Source organism: Scomber scombrus, chromosome 20 (genome assembly GCF_963691925.1).
Source record: "Scomber scombrus chromosome 20, fScoSco1.1, whole genome shotgun sequence".
NCBI lineage: Eukaryota > Metazoa > Chordata > Actinopteri > Scombriformes > Scombridae > Scomber > Scomber scombrus.
The window spans coordinates 11,728,575-11,745,234 of record NC_084989.1 but is presented as its reverse complement, the minus strand read 5'-3'; the positions used below and the strand labels follow the sequence as shown (position 1 = coordinate 11,745,234).

The window sequence follows — 16,660 nt, the reverse complement described above, 5'->3', positions numbered from 1 at the left end:
GTGTGTGTGTGTGTGTGTGTGTGTGTGTGTGTGTGTGTGTGTGTGTGTGGTTGCAGAGATGATAACAGGCGACTGAGCTGAGGCTGTGTCTCTCTTGTTGCTTCTAAATAGGAATAATAAGACCTTGGCCATCTGAGCATTGCTGTTTCAGAGAAATCAGAATGGCATCCTGGGGTGGTTTGTCACCAAGACGACGGTGTGACAGCTCACAACCAGCTAATCCAGGTTATTTTACGGCAGGGTCATCAGTTTTGGACCCTACACTTGTCTATATTCCCTCCGTGCTCCCAGGGGGAGCTGCTGAAGCATATTCAGCCTCAATTATGCGCCTCAAGGAAAATGCCGAGTTTATAAATAACATTTTGTTGTGTTAATTTTCTTTTACTCTGTGTTTGTGTTTGCAAAGCCGTAAAAATTGCACTGTGAGTACTGCATACCTACGTCACGAGCTGAGGGCTTTGATCAGTAAATGAGCGGAGGATGAGTCATCCTGTTCACTTAGATTGTCTTGCACTTTTACACAGGCTCGTTTTCCTCATCAGATTGCCTCACACTCAGGATTTTCTGGTGGCTTCACTTTGTGTGGGCCTGAGTACAGTTTTAGATATCAGTTTGGCTGCTTTTATTTTAAACCCAGCAACCACTCAGCACTCTCTGCTACACTGTCTTGTTTCACAGGTAATTTGTTTAATGTCAGTCCATTCTGATAGGCTGTAAATAGGTAGACACCCAGTTGCAGAGCTGCTCGTAAAGATCCAATTTTTTGCATATATTGACGTCAGTGTCCTGCAGAAATACTCAAACTAATCTTCTGGTCCAGACCATAGGCTACTGTGTTTCCATTTCTGGCCAAATGAATTAAAAATGACACAAGGTATTTAAATAGACAAATTTTGACTCCTGAAACAGATGGTCTGAACTACATTTAGATTTTTTTCTCTCTGACACGCAGGCTATTTGCCCATGGCTGCTGTAATGTAAATGAATTAGTTTTCCTCTCTACTAAAAAGAGGTTCCTGCTGGTTTATCCTACTGCCATCTTTGCCAACCATGCACCACACCAACAACACTAGCCATCTGTAATTGGGGACTTAGTGCTGATACTTAATTTTAAGAATCAGTTAGAGGCAGTTTTTCAGATCCCTGTGTGAGAAATGTGTTATTCTGGGAAAGAAAGAGAGAAAGACTGAGCTGCTACAAGAAGAGTTATACAATTTCTTAATGGCACTCAGGAGTGTAAAACCTCTTATCCAATTTCAGAGAGGGCTCCAATTGAGCATAAAGTGCCCAGACTTTTACACCATATGTCTACTAAACCTTTATTGAAATCTGTTACAACAACACAAGAAACATTTCTGCAAAAATATACCTCCAATCTTCAGGAATCTGTGATAAAATACAACAAAATGATGAACTATAATATTAATATGGGAACTTTTGTGATGTGTTTTCATGACATGCAATTATATATTAAAAACTTAAAATAGTATATAAAAAGTATCCATAAGTGCAGACTGGCTGATAAATGTAAGCTAGGCTAGCACAAGCTTACAATTGAAACAGTAACAGTGGACATACACACATGACAATTACAAAGTTCTTATTAAAAATGTCATATTTTCCCACCAATCCTCGGTTTGTTTTTGGGTATCATCTGGACACATTTTTGTTGTCCATACCCCTTGTTGGGATTGACCAAAATTAAGAAAACATTTCATTTTGCAGCATTTGTCTTCCGTATGCTTCTTTTGGATCTGTCAGACTGTTCGTCAATCTGCGGGTCTCCCTGCAGAGCAAAAGACACGCCTTATGAATATTCATCCAATGTTTTGTAGTAATTTTGTGTGTAGGGGAAATGAACTTACCAGAACAGAGAAGGCCCCAGAACGGCCTGACTTCCCCCGTTTGGGCATCTCGTTTTTCACCTGTCTCTTTGCTCTGGTCACCTGGAGGAGACATTTCCATACTTGTTAGTTCTTTATTACTGTGACATTTCCTTGGGGAAATCAACTTACTTCAGCATGCTGAAAGAGATAATGATGAACATTTTCCACTGAAGACCTGAAAGGATAATGACTGAATGATTGGCTGATGTCTAAAAATCAATTTCAAGGACGTGAGCTCTGTGTATGATAAGTGCCTGAAAGATTAAACCAAATTGATCCAATAAAACTAAGCAAGGTGGCCTTATAACTCTGCTCGCACATCCGGCCTCTTTGCCCCAGCTGTTCCTCCGCTCAGGGTTGCCATGGAGACTCACCTGTAGGGGGGTGGATGTCTTGTCGTTGCTAAGGAGGGAGAAGGAGCCGACGCGGGATTTACGTTTGTTCTTTTTCTTAGTTGCAGCTTGAGGCAAGTGTCGCCTGGACCTATCAGCCTAGGAAACCATAGACACAGGGATTAGTACATGTACTGATACACTAAATTACATACACACACTTTCCAACCCACTCTTTAGAACATCACATGATTATCTCTCTCTCTCAGTGTAGTATTATTCTACATGAATATGATTGATTACAGTCTGGTTTCCCTGCATCATTTTTTTTTAACACACCACAGAGTGACTAAAACTTCTGAACATGCAGCAGCAGCAACAGTAAACCAGTCCCCACCTCCTCCGCTTTTGGCTGTTGCTCACTCTTGCTCACTCTTGCTGACTCCTGTGTGACTAACAGTGTGTTTTTACCTGGATGAGAGTGTTAGGGAAGCCTTTGACAGAGACAGCCCCGGGCTGGCTGGAGTGACTCACGTGGGTGGGACCCCTCCGCTCCAACTGTCTCTTACGTCTGAAGAGAACCTACAAGATGAGACAGTCACAACCACATCCACAGCCACAGAAGGAAACAACAACTCCTGCACGTCTCTCTGTGTGACAAAGTGCACTTCATTCTGTTTGTTCTCCCCTGTTCTGCTCTGTTTCCATCCTGTCTGGTCCAGCTCCATCTTCCTTTGTCATATCCCTCTCTGTCCTGTGTTTACCATCCTATTCTTGTCTGTAAAGGTCCAGTTTCTTTTGTTTTATTGGCAGTCAAACCAGAACTAACCAGAGGAAGCTGCAAAATTATTATTGTCATTGGCCTCACCATTTCCTGCATTTCACATTGATCCGCACACAAACGAGGAACTGCGATTGATCCAATCGTTTTCCTAATAAATGGACTGTCACTTTGAGAAACAACAGGTTTCAGTTTGCCAATTAGGAGTTTGTGGTAAATTTATTACACTACCACAGGGCTTTGACTCCATCATTACTTTTATTTTCCAATTTATATAAGTGCGGAAATAACATAAAAATTTCTTTTCCACAAATGGATAATAACTTCCTACCATTTCTCTTTTTCCATTCTGTTGAAAACAAAGACAACTACACTAGCTACAAAATATTTGCATTGAATCATTTGCCAGTTGAAGTGCTTACACTGATTGCGGTTGACCTACATTTTGATAATTGTTTCAGTTTTCAACACCGTGCTTTGTGGTACAACAGCTGTACAATTTGGGGGGGGGGGGGGGGGGGTTCAAGGATCATTGGGATATGCATAATGTTACTGAATGTTTCTGTAAGTGAAGCTGCAGGTTGCACATATTTGTCATCTGAGTGTAACACTATCAAGCTACACTAATCTGTCAGCAGTGTAGAAAACAAGCAAGTTTCTATGGTCTCACCATATTAAATTAGGTCTGATTTAAGTAATTGTGCATTTACAGCATAAGAATGATTGGATTCAATGACCAACCTACCCTTTTTACATCTACTGTAATTGTCCGTCTCTGCTTCTTCTTTCTGGTCTCATGCTGTCTTTTCACTCATATATGCCTGCAGTGGAGTTTCTATGATACAGTCACGTGTAACCCAAACCTCCTCTGAGGAGTGAACATGATCTGAATGAACTAAAGGATTCAGACTGAAGTATAATCTTGTGCAAGATAGTATTAATGGACGTGGTGGCACATACCAGTCCTTCTTTTAAGGGTAGCGCCCTCTGCTGCCTCTGATCATCATTCTGAGGAAGGGAAGAGAAGAGGGTCACAAAGTCAAACACTTATGCTGCTTTTATGCTTTTCTTAGCAAAAGTGGATCTATGTTACAGCATAATTCAGGGAATTAGTTATAAAATATTTCCTTCACACTGGATTGGTTTTGCTCAGTGTGTGAAAGCAGTCCACTGACCCAAATGAACCCAGTCATGTTGTTGTATCTCAGTTGTATCTCAAGTTAAGTCACTTCACACACACACACACACACACACACACACACACACACACACACACACACACACACACACACACACACACACACACACACACACACACACACACACACACACACACACACACACACACACACACACACACACACACACACACACACACACACACACACACACACCAAATCTTCTGCTTCCAAGTCACCAAACATGGTAACATTGCTGGATGTAAGCAAACTGTCATCTTCTGAAATTCAGTTGCATGCTTTACATATGTGAATTTGTCTGTTTAGGATATTAAGCAAAACTTGCCACAATCCGTCGGTATTTCTGTTGTTGCAGACATTATATATTGAGTAGTCCCGTAAATGACTCTTTTAATGAATTCCACTCCATTCTAAACACAAGTGACTTTGGTGGGAGCAGGCAAACATCAGTAAACCAAACCAAATGTAGCGTCTGAGAAGAAGCTGTCTCTGGTATTAGTTAGTTCCCACCACATTTGAAGCTTATAATTGCGCATGCTGTAATTACATTACAAATAACTGCAGCAGGAAAGCACATATGTGGCACTAGCTCCCTCAAATGGAGCAGAATTCCCAATGAAAACTCTTTCATGTGTGGGTGAGAATCCTCTGCTCCAGTCTTGCAGCTGTCGAATTTGTCGTCTAGATGAATATGATTACTTTGGACAGAACATGAGGACTGTCCGCAGAAAAATGCTAACCACAAGTTTGAAGTATAACAGCTGGCAGCCACATGAAAAGCCAAGAAAAGGGAGCTAAAGTTTTGTTCCACAGTGGGTGTATTTTTGATGCGGTGGCACAACAGCTGTAAAAACCATTACAATGAGGCTTTGTTTCTGTTAGAAAACAAATTATATGTCTCCACAGGTCAGGATTAGACTGTACACGTCTCCTGACATCCCGACGCACTCTTGACCACTATTATCGTCACAGCAGACTCTTTCGAAGGAGTGAAGTTACATTCCATGAGAGTTACAGGCTTCCTCTGACTGAGCTTCTGTACAAACAATAATCACACTGTGAAAGACTACCAGTGAGCTACTGGTCATAAAAAGAACAAAAACCCAAAAGAAGAAATTATGTTATATTTTAGATGATTATTATTTTCATGAGGTGATAAAAAGTGATAAAGTGTGTGTTGATATAGCTCCCTATTAAATCCAGGCCAATCACTTTGAGAAAATGTTGGTTTAAACTTAAAAATAGATTGCAAAAGAGGCAGATAACTATTTTCTAGATTCACTGTAATTGAAAAAAAATGTCAAACACACCATTTCCTCAAAATTAAAATCAAACTGACTCTGAACTTCAACATTAGTGATGTAGTCCACTTCTCACTGCCAGCTTACATTTGCCTGATATCAGACAGAATTGGAGTGGGATTCGAAGCTGACATTACAGAAAGTGTTCTGGCTTCCTTTCTGATAACGATATAACCTTTTCACTTTTATTTGAGAAGAGGGATTGTTTTGTAAGTTTGGTCTTTCAAAACAATATTTAAATAGACTCAAACATGCTGCACTTACCCCTGAAACAGCACAGATGAGGGCTGATACATAATGATAACCTTGGTTCCCTAACTATCACATCCATTAGAAAGTGTGTCTCTTACCTGTTCGTCTGCGGTCTGTCCACTGACACACAGCTCTCCTTGGGTTGCTCCTGAGCAGTCGAGGGCATGTGACAGCAGGCTCGCCTGCAGGCAGAGCACGCACAGCCAGATAGTAAACCCCATGATCCAGTCAGCAACTCGAGTGTTCCCAGCCCCTGTCAGCTCCCTGCTTTATACTCTCGGCTCTGCTAATGGGGAACAGATGCAGGGGAAGGGAGGCCATGCCAGCTTCACGCAGACTAACAGCCCACCACAAGCCTGTGCTCCACGCCAGCCAGTGGCCTGCGGTCCTGCAGAAACATGTCAGACATCTTGAGGGGGGGCTCCCCCTTAAAAACAGCTCCCCCTACTCTACTACCCCAACCCAAAGACCATTTTCCACTTATGCCTGCACTGTAACTCCTGCCAAAGTGTGTGTGTGTGTGTGTGTTTGTGGGTGTGTGTAATTGGGAGAAAGCAGAGGGAGTGAGAGAGAGAGAGAGAGAGAGAGAGAGAGAGAGAGAGAGAGAGAGAGAGAGAGAGAGAGAGAGAGAGAGAGAGAGAGAGAGAGAGAGAGAGAGAGAGAGAGAGAGAGAGAGAGAGAGAGAGAGAGAGAGAGAGAGAGAGAGAGAGAGAGAGAGAGAGAGAGAGAGAGAGAGAGAGAGAGAGAGAGCTGTGTCAAACCTCTGCACATAAGGAATGGAAGGAAAAAATGGTGGTTTTGTTTTTGTAATACCTTAAAAAATGCTGAATAACGCAATGAATTTGTCTCCTGGCTCAGTGTAGATGAAGATCTTGCTTTGTGCTTTCAAACTGTCTGCGTACAGTGACTGTTTATACAGTTCTTGACTGATCCAAACATTTCAGTTTGCCTTTTAGAATTACTGTAATTACAGCTGACTTCTCAGTGAAATATACAGCAGTTATCAACACTATGAATTCATCTTTTTGTCTGCAGACTACTGTTGACTGAATACTGGCACATTAGCTGAAATGTCAACATGCATTGTCAGATGTGGATAAAAAAAATCTTAAACATCTATTGTGGGTTAACTTGTAATTGGGAAACAACACATGACCTTCTGGAAAAGAAGGAAAAACAGAACAGAACTGATTATTTCCTCTTCAAACTGTTCAGTATGTTTTACATTATCTGGAAAGGATGTTGGACACAATTAATATACCTATGTGGGAGTTTTTACGGCCTTTAAAATGTAGCATGCCATAAGGAATGCATCTCCTGATGGGGCAAGTATACTGTAGATGAATGGGCACCCTGTCTTAAGGTGTATTACAGGATGGAAAGAGTGAGAGGGAGCGAGCTAGAGAGTCAACTCTAATGTCTTTAAGCCTCAGGTTCTTGGTCACTGAGGAAATGTATCCTGCTGGGATTGGAAACATGTGCTGTTGTGAAAACATAATCTCATTTTCCTGTTTTTCTACCACGTCAGTATATGATAACGCTTCTTACTCAACAAACTTGAAAAAGATTATGAAAGCATCTATAATATCTCCAACAATTTCCCATTGAGTCACAGTGTGAGTAAGGAGAATGAAATGTAGTTATTCATCTTCATCCTCAGCTCCCAATCACAAGCCCCAGCCCCCCTCTTTTTTTTCTGAGATATGTTCGACGATGTGTTGGAAGTGTTGTTGCTAACGTCTCCCTGGAGGTTCAGTGAGAACACTGGCTAGACAGCTACAGGCTAATGATGTGAATTGATGGAGAGGGAAGAGTGAAAAATGACCTCAAAACAGCGAGCCTCGCTTTTCTTGGCAGGCAATCCAACATGGACTGAAGCATACGAGTGGACAAACAAGTCAGCCATTTTACTGGACAAACCAAGTAGGTTCATCAGCTTTCCTCTAACTGAACATCAGATGACGTCTTGTATGACATGTCAAAATCATGTTACCAAGGTTACAAGCTTACGTTAACCTCACATGAACCACAATGTGACCATGTGAGGAGACAGTAATGACAGCAAGGGAGAGTTAATTCATACTCAAAATTCCTGTTCACTCTAGACATTCAAGTTTTAAGTAACTTTTTAAAGCATCTCAGGGAGTTAACTGCATAAAATTGCTATGCAGAACCATTCTCAGGTTTTGCCTTCCGATGGGAAGTGTCATTCATCAACAGCTCTGCTTTGAGCTGCTGTCAATGTGTCTGATGATGATGCTCTATGGCTATCAGCTGTTGACCTTGTGGAAAGAGAAACACATTTTTTCCCCCAGTGCAGAGTCTGCCATGACCAGAGTTGAGAAGACAGGTAATTTGTGACATAAATACTTTGAAATAAAAATGTGTTTGTGAGTGAACAACAAAGCTGTGTGGCATCAGTATGTCAGATGAGATAAAACAGGAAATGTGACTTGAGAAAAAACATCTCGATTAGGAGACCTGATTCATAAAATAATGGATGTTTTGGATTAAGTAAGAAATATTCTGCCCCATTTGGTAAAGGGTCGGTTCAAACTAATTACAGAGCAACATTTTTTCATTTATCTCTGCATTTGGTTTAATTTACCGAGACTTTGATGTAGTCTTTGAGACTGAAGGCCAACAAAGTGTAAAAACTTCAATATATGCGTGATAATTTCTTGTCAGGAGCAGTGATTTCCTGAAGTCTTGTCATCAATGTAAGGTTTCCAGGCAACAGAGACTCCAGGAAGTCACTATGCCCAGCCAAGATGCAGTAACCCCCCCATAAAACAGCTAAATGCCACCTCGGACAAAAACCTTCGAATGGAACCAAGCTAGCCTTCATGCTAGCTAAGCTAAGCTAACCAGCTGCTGGCTCCAGCCACATATTGGAGGAATAAATATGAGAGTGGCATCAGTCTTCGCATCTAATTCATGTCTAGAAAGCAAATAGATGTACTTCCCAAAATGTTAATTTTAGGGAAATCACATACAAAAGGATTGTGATGGGTTTTAGTTAGTTCTAGAGCAGTCTTTCTGTTAATGAAACTTTGTTTACAGCTTTTGTGTGAGAAATCAAAGACTGAAACGCTTTAACCTTTCTCTCAGTATACAACTGGACAGTCTTATAGGTTTGATTGCAAATCAATATTCCTGTACAGCACATTGTCCCTTTCTTTTTCTATGTAACTGCTTTGGAAACAGCTTTGTAAAAGGTGCAAAAGGAGACAAAAGCAGTAGGGATTTCAATCTTCTCGTGGAAACAGCAGAGGAAGCCAAGGACGACATTGAGCAAAACAGTGTGGCTGTGAAGCAGTTCTTGTGTTTGTCATTAAACAAAGAAGGATTATTTTCTGGCCTTCACTTTCCATAAATTCGTCCTTGGCTGTTTGAGCATTAGCTTGTTCACGCACAGGGAGCGCTCATTTGACTCAAAGTGAATCTTAAATGTATCATCAGTTACCGACGTCACTTGTCTTTAATCTCACTTCTGTTCACTGTCTGCCCCTGATGATATTTCTCTGAATAAAAAGCCGCCCAGAAATCACAGCCCTTGTTTTCCCACAGCAGCCAGATGAAATACGGCTATATTCCAAATGCAGTCCTTCTGATCCATCTACAAATTACCATAACTTATCATTTAGACATCAAAGTTCCCAGCGAGAAAAACATTCATTCTGTAGATAATCAATTAAATCATAAGTCAGTGTGGATGGGGGCTCTGTGGAGACGTGATGCCTCAAAAGAATCAACACATTTACACAAATATCTTGAATCGTTTTAAAATATTAGGAAAGCCTATCGTACTGCACAAATGCAAGAAAATAGGCCAGGTGCAGTTTGAAACATGAATCCATGTACAAAAATGCAATACCGCTGAAATTATGTTGCTCTGCTTCCCTGTTTATATTTTGGTTTGCGGCAGAAAAAGCAATTTTATTAGGATTAGATATGACTGCTGACACACAATAATGCAGTTAAATGTGGATAGTAAAACATTTTTAGATTTTCCATTTATAATATTTGCTGACAGACATGTGGTGTGGGTTACAGGACAAATCCACCGTAAAATACATCCAAAGCCTTTGAGTCAAATTGGTTGATTGAATGTGTTTCACTTGTTCTTTATGGAAAACTGTTACTTAAAGAGTAAAACTGGCCATTTTCTATGGTTTTCTAATTGTCAACAAATCTCATAGGCAGAGCCAAACCAACAATGAGCTCATCCTACTTATAAGTACGCCTATTGTGTATGTATCCAAAGCCTTATGTATCGTATTGTACTGTGCTGTAAACCTCTATTTATGTCCAAAAACTATCAAAAACACCATGAAAACTGCAGGCACAGTAGTCTGCTTAGAAACGGTAAATAACTGTTTTCAGTCCCCTGAGAGAAGTTCCTTGTATGGCAGACACCACTGCACATGTGCAGGAAGGTTGTTCCGTTTATAGAGCTTCTCTAGCTTGTTGTACCACACATCAAAACCACTTTATTCGGATGTTCTTTGAGAAATATACAATGTAGTACAAAGTCAGGAGGTTGTGATACTAGGCACAACTAGCTAGTGAAGCTCTGTGAATGGAAAATTGTCTCTGGAACTACTCTCTGGGGACTGAAAACTAACTTGACTGCTAACTTTGTGGCGAAGGAACATGCCACTAAGTGCAGCGCTGTGGCTCAGTGCCGTGTTTTTAATACATTTTTTCGACACCAACATAAGTGTATAACACAGAAAATACAATAAATCAGGCTTTAGATACACACACAATATTGTAAGAAGGAACAATTCATTGGTGGCTTGGTTTTGCATGAGATTTGTTGACAATAAGAAATATATAGAATCACCATCCAAATCCTTTAACTGTCTGAGAAGCTTTTCTGAGAAAAGTCAATGATAACCCTTTACCTACCAGTAGCCTCTTGTACTAGCATACAATGCCTAAGACAATCTTTGAGTCAGGGGAGTGACTGTGATATTGATTTGTGCTGTAGGGGTTGTTAGAAAGTATTCTGGGAAATTTAGGTAAAATCAGAACATCATGTAGACAAGTTGGTTGAGGGAAAATGGTTAAACAAAAGTAAATCCAAAAATTCATTGTAGAATGCCTAAATGAACAATGGGCATCACAGATTGATGATCTCACAAGGGTGCAGAAACTGTCTTTGAGAAGCTGTAAGATACCCTCACTATACACTGTCACACTTAAAGGCAATGATATAAGTATAGAAAAGTGCTCATTAAACCTCATTTGCGCTGTCATTATCACCACACTCTTACCATTGTTCATTCAGTCAGAATACTAAACACAATATCATGAAAGAGTGTCAGACGTAGTACGGGTCATGCCCTCTCACTCACTATCTCTCATTTATATCCCATCCTTTCTCTGCTCTGGTTACCATGGCAGCAAGGAGTTAGATTCAAACAATGGCAGTGAGGGTTGAAGCCTTTGACGAGAGGAAAAGAGCCGACTATATCTGTATCTGTGGGAGATAAGGTGCGGACATACACACATAATCAGAGTACAATGAAAGAATTGTATATTTTTATTGATGAACTGACAAGAAAGTGGCTTTCTTTGAGTGTATTGGTTAAGAGACAGAGAGAAATGGGCTAATAGTCTTTGGGGAACATGTGGAATCAATTGAAATTATATTATTTGACCGCAGAGGGCCCTCAAACAGGTCTTTTCACTTACAAAAATGACTGCATGGCTTTTTGTCCTAAACCTCAAGTCAGAAGTCTTTGTGGCTAAAACTTCATTCTGCCATTCTGTTTGCTGCTTTGCCTGCATACTAAAACCTTGTGAATCTCACTCTCCTTGACCATCAACAACAAACCAACAGGTTCTACACTGTGAAAGCAGTGATTACAGAAAATCTGTAGTGTGGTAAAAAAAAAAAAAAAAAAAAAAAAAAAAAAGAAATCACTGAAAATGTTTTTTTGGGGGTTTTTTTAAATTCAATTTTACATACATTTTTTAAAAAGATGGTGCATTGATCCTTTTTTAAGTGCTCAGTTAAAGAGAAATATGGTGTAATTTATCCTGTGTGTATAAGATTCATAAACTGAAGCCATTTCATAAATTAATTTACAGATTGTTGCATTCTTGCAGATTCATATGTTGCTGAAATCTGGGCTGATGGCTGGTGGTACGCGTTAATACAACACTGTTGCTAATTCTCAGACTTATTATAGAAATCACACATAGCTGGGTGGTAAGCAACAAAAACACCTCCTTTGTAAACAGCTGTGGCTGAACTTGGCTGGAGAAAACTATTGGCAAGCAAACTGGGAAGTAGAGCGGCTGGCAAATTTACTCTCACTCATCCACATTTGTGAAATAAACAAAGGCTAATACAGTCTGGAAGGAGATTGACCAGACTGTCAACATCTTGTGGTTTCTAAACACTGGAAGGGAAAAGAATGTGGCTGGGGCTACTGAAGGCTTAATGGAACATCTTAAAGTATGAATGTTAATTTTGAAAGCTTTGCAGTGTAAATGAGGAATACGTCAAATGGAAAAATGATCCTATTCTGAGAGGCTTCAAAGGATAGGTTTACAATTTCTCTTAAAACAACAGTTAAGTGCCCAAGTGAACAGTGAAAGAGGTTTTCCTCGCTGTAATAATTCCTCCTGTTCCTTCAGCAGTCAGAGTTAGTCATATCAAGTGGATATCTGCCACATTTACAGTATTTTTCACAGGGCATTAAAAACTCTACACTGAAGGATATGTACTTGATTTGGACAGCTGAAGCAACATATTAGCTTCTTGGCACACCATGAACCCCCACCCCCCGCTACATTACTTAAACTTTAAGTGTATTATGAGGGGATCTTCTATGGTCGGTATGAACAGGAGGAATGGCTACCTCTTTCTATCTCCATTTGGGTACCTGAATGTTTACTTTATAACTACAGGTTAACATTCCTCAGAGGAATATTAGACTGTTAGACTTCACTTGCAATGAACTGCATGTATTCATGCTTTATATTTCTGTGTCTAAAATGCAGTGTACAGTACAGTACACTCACTGTGTCTGCTTCAATTAACATCTGGTCTAAAGGTATTTTGCAGCACCCAAGCATGCTGGCTTCACACTTTTATTCGCCTGCATGTACTCACATACTAACGGCCAGAGCTGTAGTTTTGTGTACAGAGGTAAGGAGGTTGTTTTCCATTACGAGTGTGATTTTCCTCAGCTCCTGCTTTAGCTCATTACTCAACCCAGAGGACAATCAGTGCTTGTTTATTAGCTGTAACAGGGGAAATGGCTTCATGACTCCCTTCCGTCACTGAAGTCTCATCCACACTGGGGATTCCTGAAGATGCACTTATCAAATGTAAAAATGTCAGGTGCCAAATCCACCTATATATTTACTGAATGTAAAAATGATAGGAAACAAGCTTCTCTTTTTTTCCTATAAAGTGAAATACCCTTTCTTTCCATTACTCCTCACTGTGAATAACAGTACAATGCATGGAGTGACTCACTGTGTTTGTTTGGTATTTTGATGCTTTGTTTCCCACACTGGAATGGCCACTTATGGGCAATTAGTCATGCTGAGTAGGCAGAGGCCTCACCTCCACCTCGTCAGTGACAAACACAAGAAAATGTATGTTTAAACGGAACAAGCTGAGCGACTGTAGACTGAACAAGCCAGCACTAGTGGGTGGGAGAGAAATATGTTTCTCTTCTTGGCATTAGGAGATAGACAGCAGAGGGTTTAACACACACAGACACACACACACACACACACACACACACACACACACACACACACACACACACACACACACACACACACACACACACACACACACACACACACACACACACACACACTCACACACTCACACACACACTATGGTGAGATTAAAAGCAGGAGCTTTAATCCAAAATCAATACAATTACCCAAAGGTATATCAGGTCTAATAATATTTTGATACATGAAGCAATTATGATAATTTGGGTATTTTACTAATTGTGTTCTAGTGATTGAAAAGTAACAAACGCCCAAAGTTGTTACAAAAATATTCAAAAAGTATACATTGAGAGTAACAAGAGTGAATATATTCCTCTCACCTCAGTTGTCTATTTGTCAGAGGAAGTGGTCCGGTGTTGAAAAGCCTCTTTCTTAGACTCACCAGAAAGAGAAAGGTCAGCAGGAGCAGGATATCATCACTGTTATCAGGTGGACACAGAGGCAGACTCATGTATGTAGGTCAATACAAATCATGGATCACTGAAGAGTGACTGACTGGTGAGTGTCGCAGGTGCAAAAGCCATCCCTCTTAGATAATAAATGCATCTGACGCACTTGCTGCTCTCTGAGCACAGTGAATATGTCAGTGTGTCCTTATAGCATGAATATGCTCTCTGAACCATCAGTCACAGATAGGTTTGATCCACATTTTTCTGGTTTACAGTTGTATAAAAAGAAGAGCATTCTTTGATTTCCAAATTATAAATATTGTGCTGGCTGGCTTAGTATTAACAGCCAGACTGCACTATAACACACTATAATATAAAATGCACTATATTATAAAGTCAAAACATTAGTAAAAGTAAATTTACTTAAACTACAATTATTTTGTTACTACAGTGATTGTTTAAAAAAAAAAGTATAGCCAAATACTAGAAATACTGAGTTCAGTTGACTGGAACATATGAAGTAAAACAGATATAAAAGATTAGGTTATGAAGAAGAAACAATAAAATGGAATAATAAAATTCAACTTAAAGCCAAATTAAAAAGGTAGGTCTTAAGTTTGCTTTTAAAAATATTAACAGTCTCTGCTGCTCCCACGTCTTCAGGAAGGCTGTTCCAGAGACGAGGACCATATTCATAAAGAGATGCCTCTCCGTAGGTTTTTGTCTGGACTTTTGGAATAATTAAAAGGCCACTACCAGAAGACCTGAAGAGTCTAGAGGGGTTATAGGATAAAAGCAAATCTGCAAATCTGATAAATAGAAAGGACTAAGACCATTAAGAGCTTTATAAACCAATAAAATAATCTTATGATGATGATCTAAATTTGATTAGATTATATTTTAATTTGATTTAATTTAACTTTTTATTCTGTCTAATCCAATCAAGTTTGTTTTAATACTTACACTAATGATTATTTTATTTCACATTTACTGGTCACCTGTCAACCAATCACTGTAAATATTATGAGTACATCAATTTGGACACATGACGTCGATAGCAACTGGGTTTGTGAGCCTTGTGAATGGCTCTCAATAGAAAACTCTTTTAGTGTCATTTAGGAGAATTCCTAATGGACACTGACTAGTTTTGGTGTCAGAGTCATCGAGAAAATTCTCCTTTTTACTGTTCATTCACCACTTTTTGCTACAAAACTCCATTGTAGGACATGCAAATATCCAAATGACATATTACTATTAAACATAACTGGACAGAAGGTTAATTCTTTCTTGCTATAAACATGGTCATTTTTGACAAATGGACTGTCTATAAAGGTGTTGGAGATGCAGCTCAGGTTCACCTTCAGGTTCTCTGGGTGGTGCGAGAAAGCATTTATATGATATTTAGAAACATCAGCAGCTTAGGTACAATAAGGTAAGTGAAGGGATTTGCTATGTTGCACCCAAATCAGCTAATTCTGTGTAGCATGCCCAAATGAATGTGTTATTTATCATTTATTATACATTTTGAATGACACTAAAATAAGTTAATTTGTTCTTTTTGTGTATGTTTTGTTTGTACCATGTGATACATTTTGGTAACATTTTAGGATTCAGGATGTTACTGGTCAATATAACAAACTCAAAGAGTGCATCTTTAAAGACTGAAATACTACATGAATTCAGAGAGCAACCAAACAACAGATTGCATTTTGGGAGCCCCCTGGTGGCTCAGGGGCCCCAAACAAACATTACTTTAGTTTGCTTTTGCTGTGACACCACATTTTCCAGTGGGCACCCATTTGACTGGTAAGTGTTTTATTCCTGTGCACCTAATAGACCATGACATACAGCTGCACTTTCAAGTTACAATAATAGCACAAATTGCAGCACTTCACTTTAACAAATTTCACTGACAAAACATCCATGCATCCATCCATCCATCACCTCGCACTGGCTGCTGACGTCCAGTTGTGATTCATTGACCATTTACATGGGTTTGAAGTCTGACATTTGGTTGAAGAACAAGATCATATAGTGAGCATTGAAGCCCTCCGAGAAAAGGGACCTCAAATGCCAACATTCAGGCTGTGGAACCATAATCTGTCTCCAAACCCAGAATACTGAATGTCACAGCAGACACACTGGTACCCAGACTTCTTTGCTCCCTTCAGTCACACTAAATATTCCACTTAAGCAATCACAGCTCCCCTGTAGGCTTTGTAAACTCCCATGCTGGGAAAATCCATCACATATTGTTGACCAGGTATTTATATGTATTTGCCCACTCACTGGTAGCTATGTGTCATTTCATATACAGTACATGCACTTTGTATCTAACCTGTGATAACACATCAGTTAAGGTTGTAAGGACTATTATGTTGGTAGTTGTTGTTGATTTTGTTCAAATATGCATATAATATCATTGTAAATGTATTGGTTATTATAATTCGGATGATTAAGCTAAACTAGCTAATATATGCTAACATCAATTGTGACTTGTTGCCATAGCAACAGTAAATATTCATGTATGGGCTAATGAATGAAGGTGCATTGTAAATACAGATACAATTGCATTTAGCAAAGAATGGATGATTTTAATAGTTAATAAACCTATCGAAAAGAGTTAGTTTAATTTATACCATTGAAAGTATCGTAATCTTTATTATTTTCTATAAAAGTATACTAGTCGTAAATTTGTAGATCAGAGAATGAGTTTTAATACCTTTTGATATATTATAATTAATAAT

General features: G+C 39.4%; 1 protein-coding gene across 1 annotated transcript; it reads right to left on the bottom strand.

Annotated features, from left to right (window-relative positions):
- Nucleotides 1-1,305: 1,305 nt before the first annotated feature.
- Nucleotides 1,306-6,112, bottom strand: si:dkey-12l12.1 (uncharacterized). The gene is made up of 6 exons (XM_062441803.1): nt 5,850-6,112; nt 3,960-4,007; nt 2,690-2,800; nt 2,261-2,377; nt 1,866-1,946; nt 1,306-1,786 (listed from the first exon to the last, which is right to left on the bottom strand). The coding sequence occupies exons 1-6, from the start codon at nt 5,970-5,972 to the stop codon at nt 1,715-1,717; spliced, it is 552 nt and encodes a 183-aa protein (XP_062297787.1). The 5' UTR covers nt 5,973-6,112; the 3' UTR covers nt 1,306-1,714.
- Between the last annotated feature and the right edge of the window lie 10,548 nt (nt 6,113-16,660).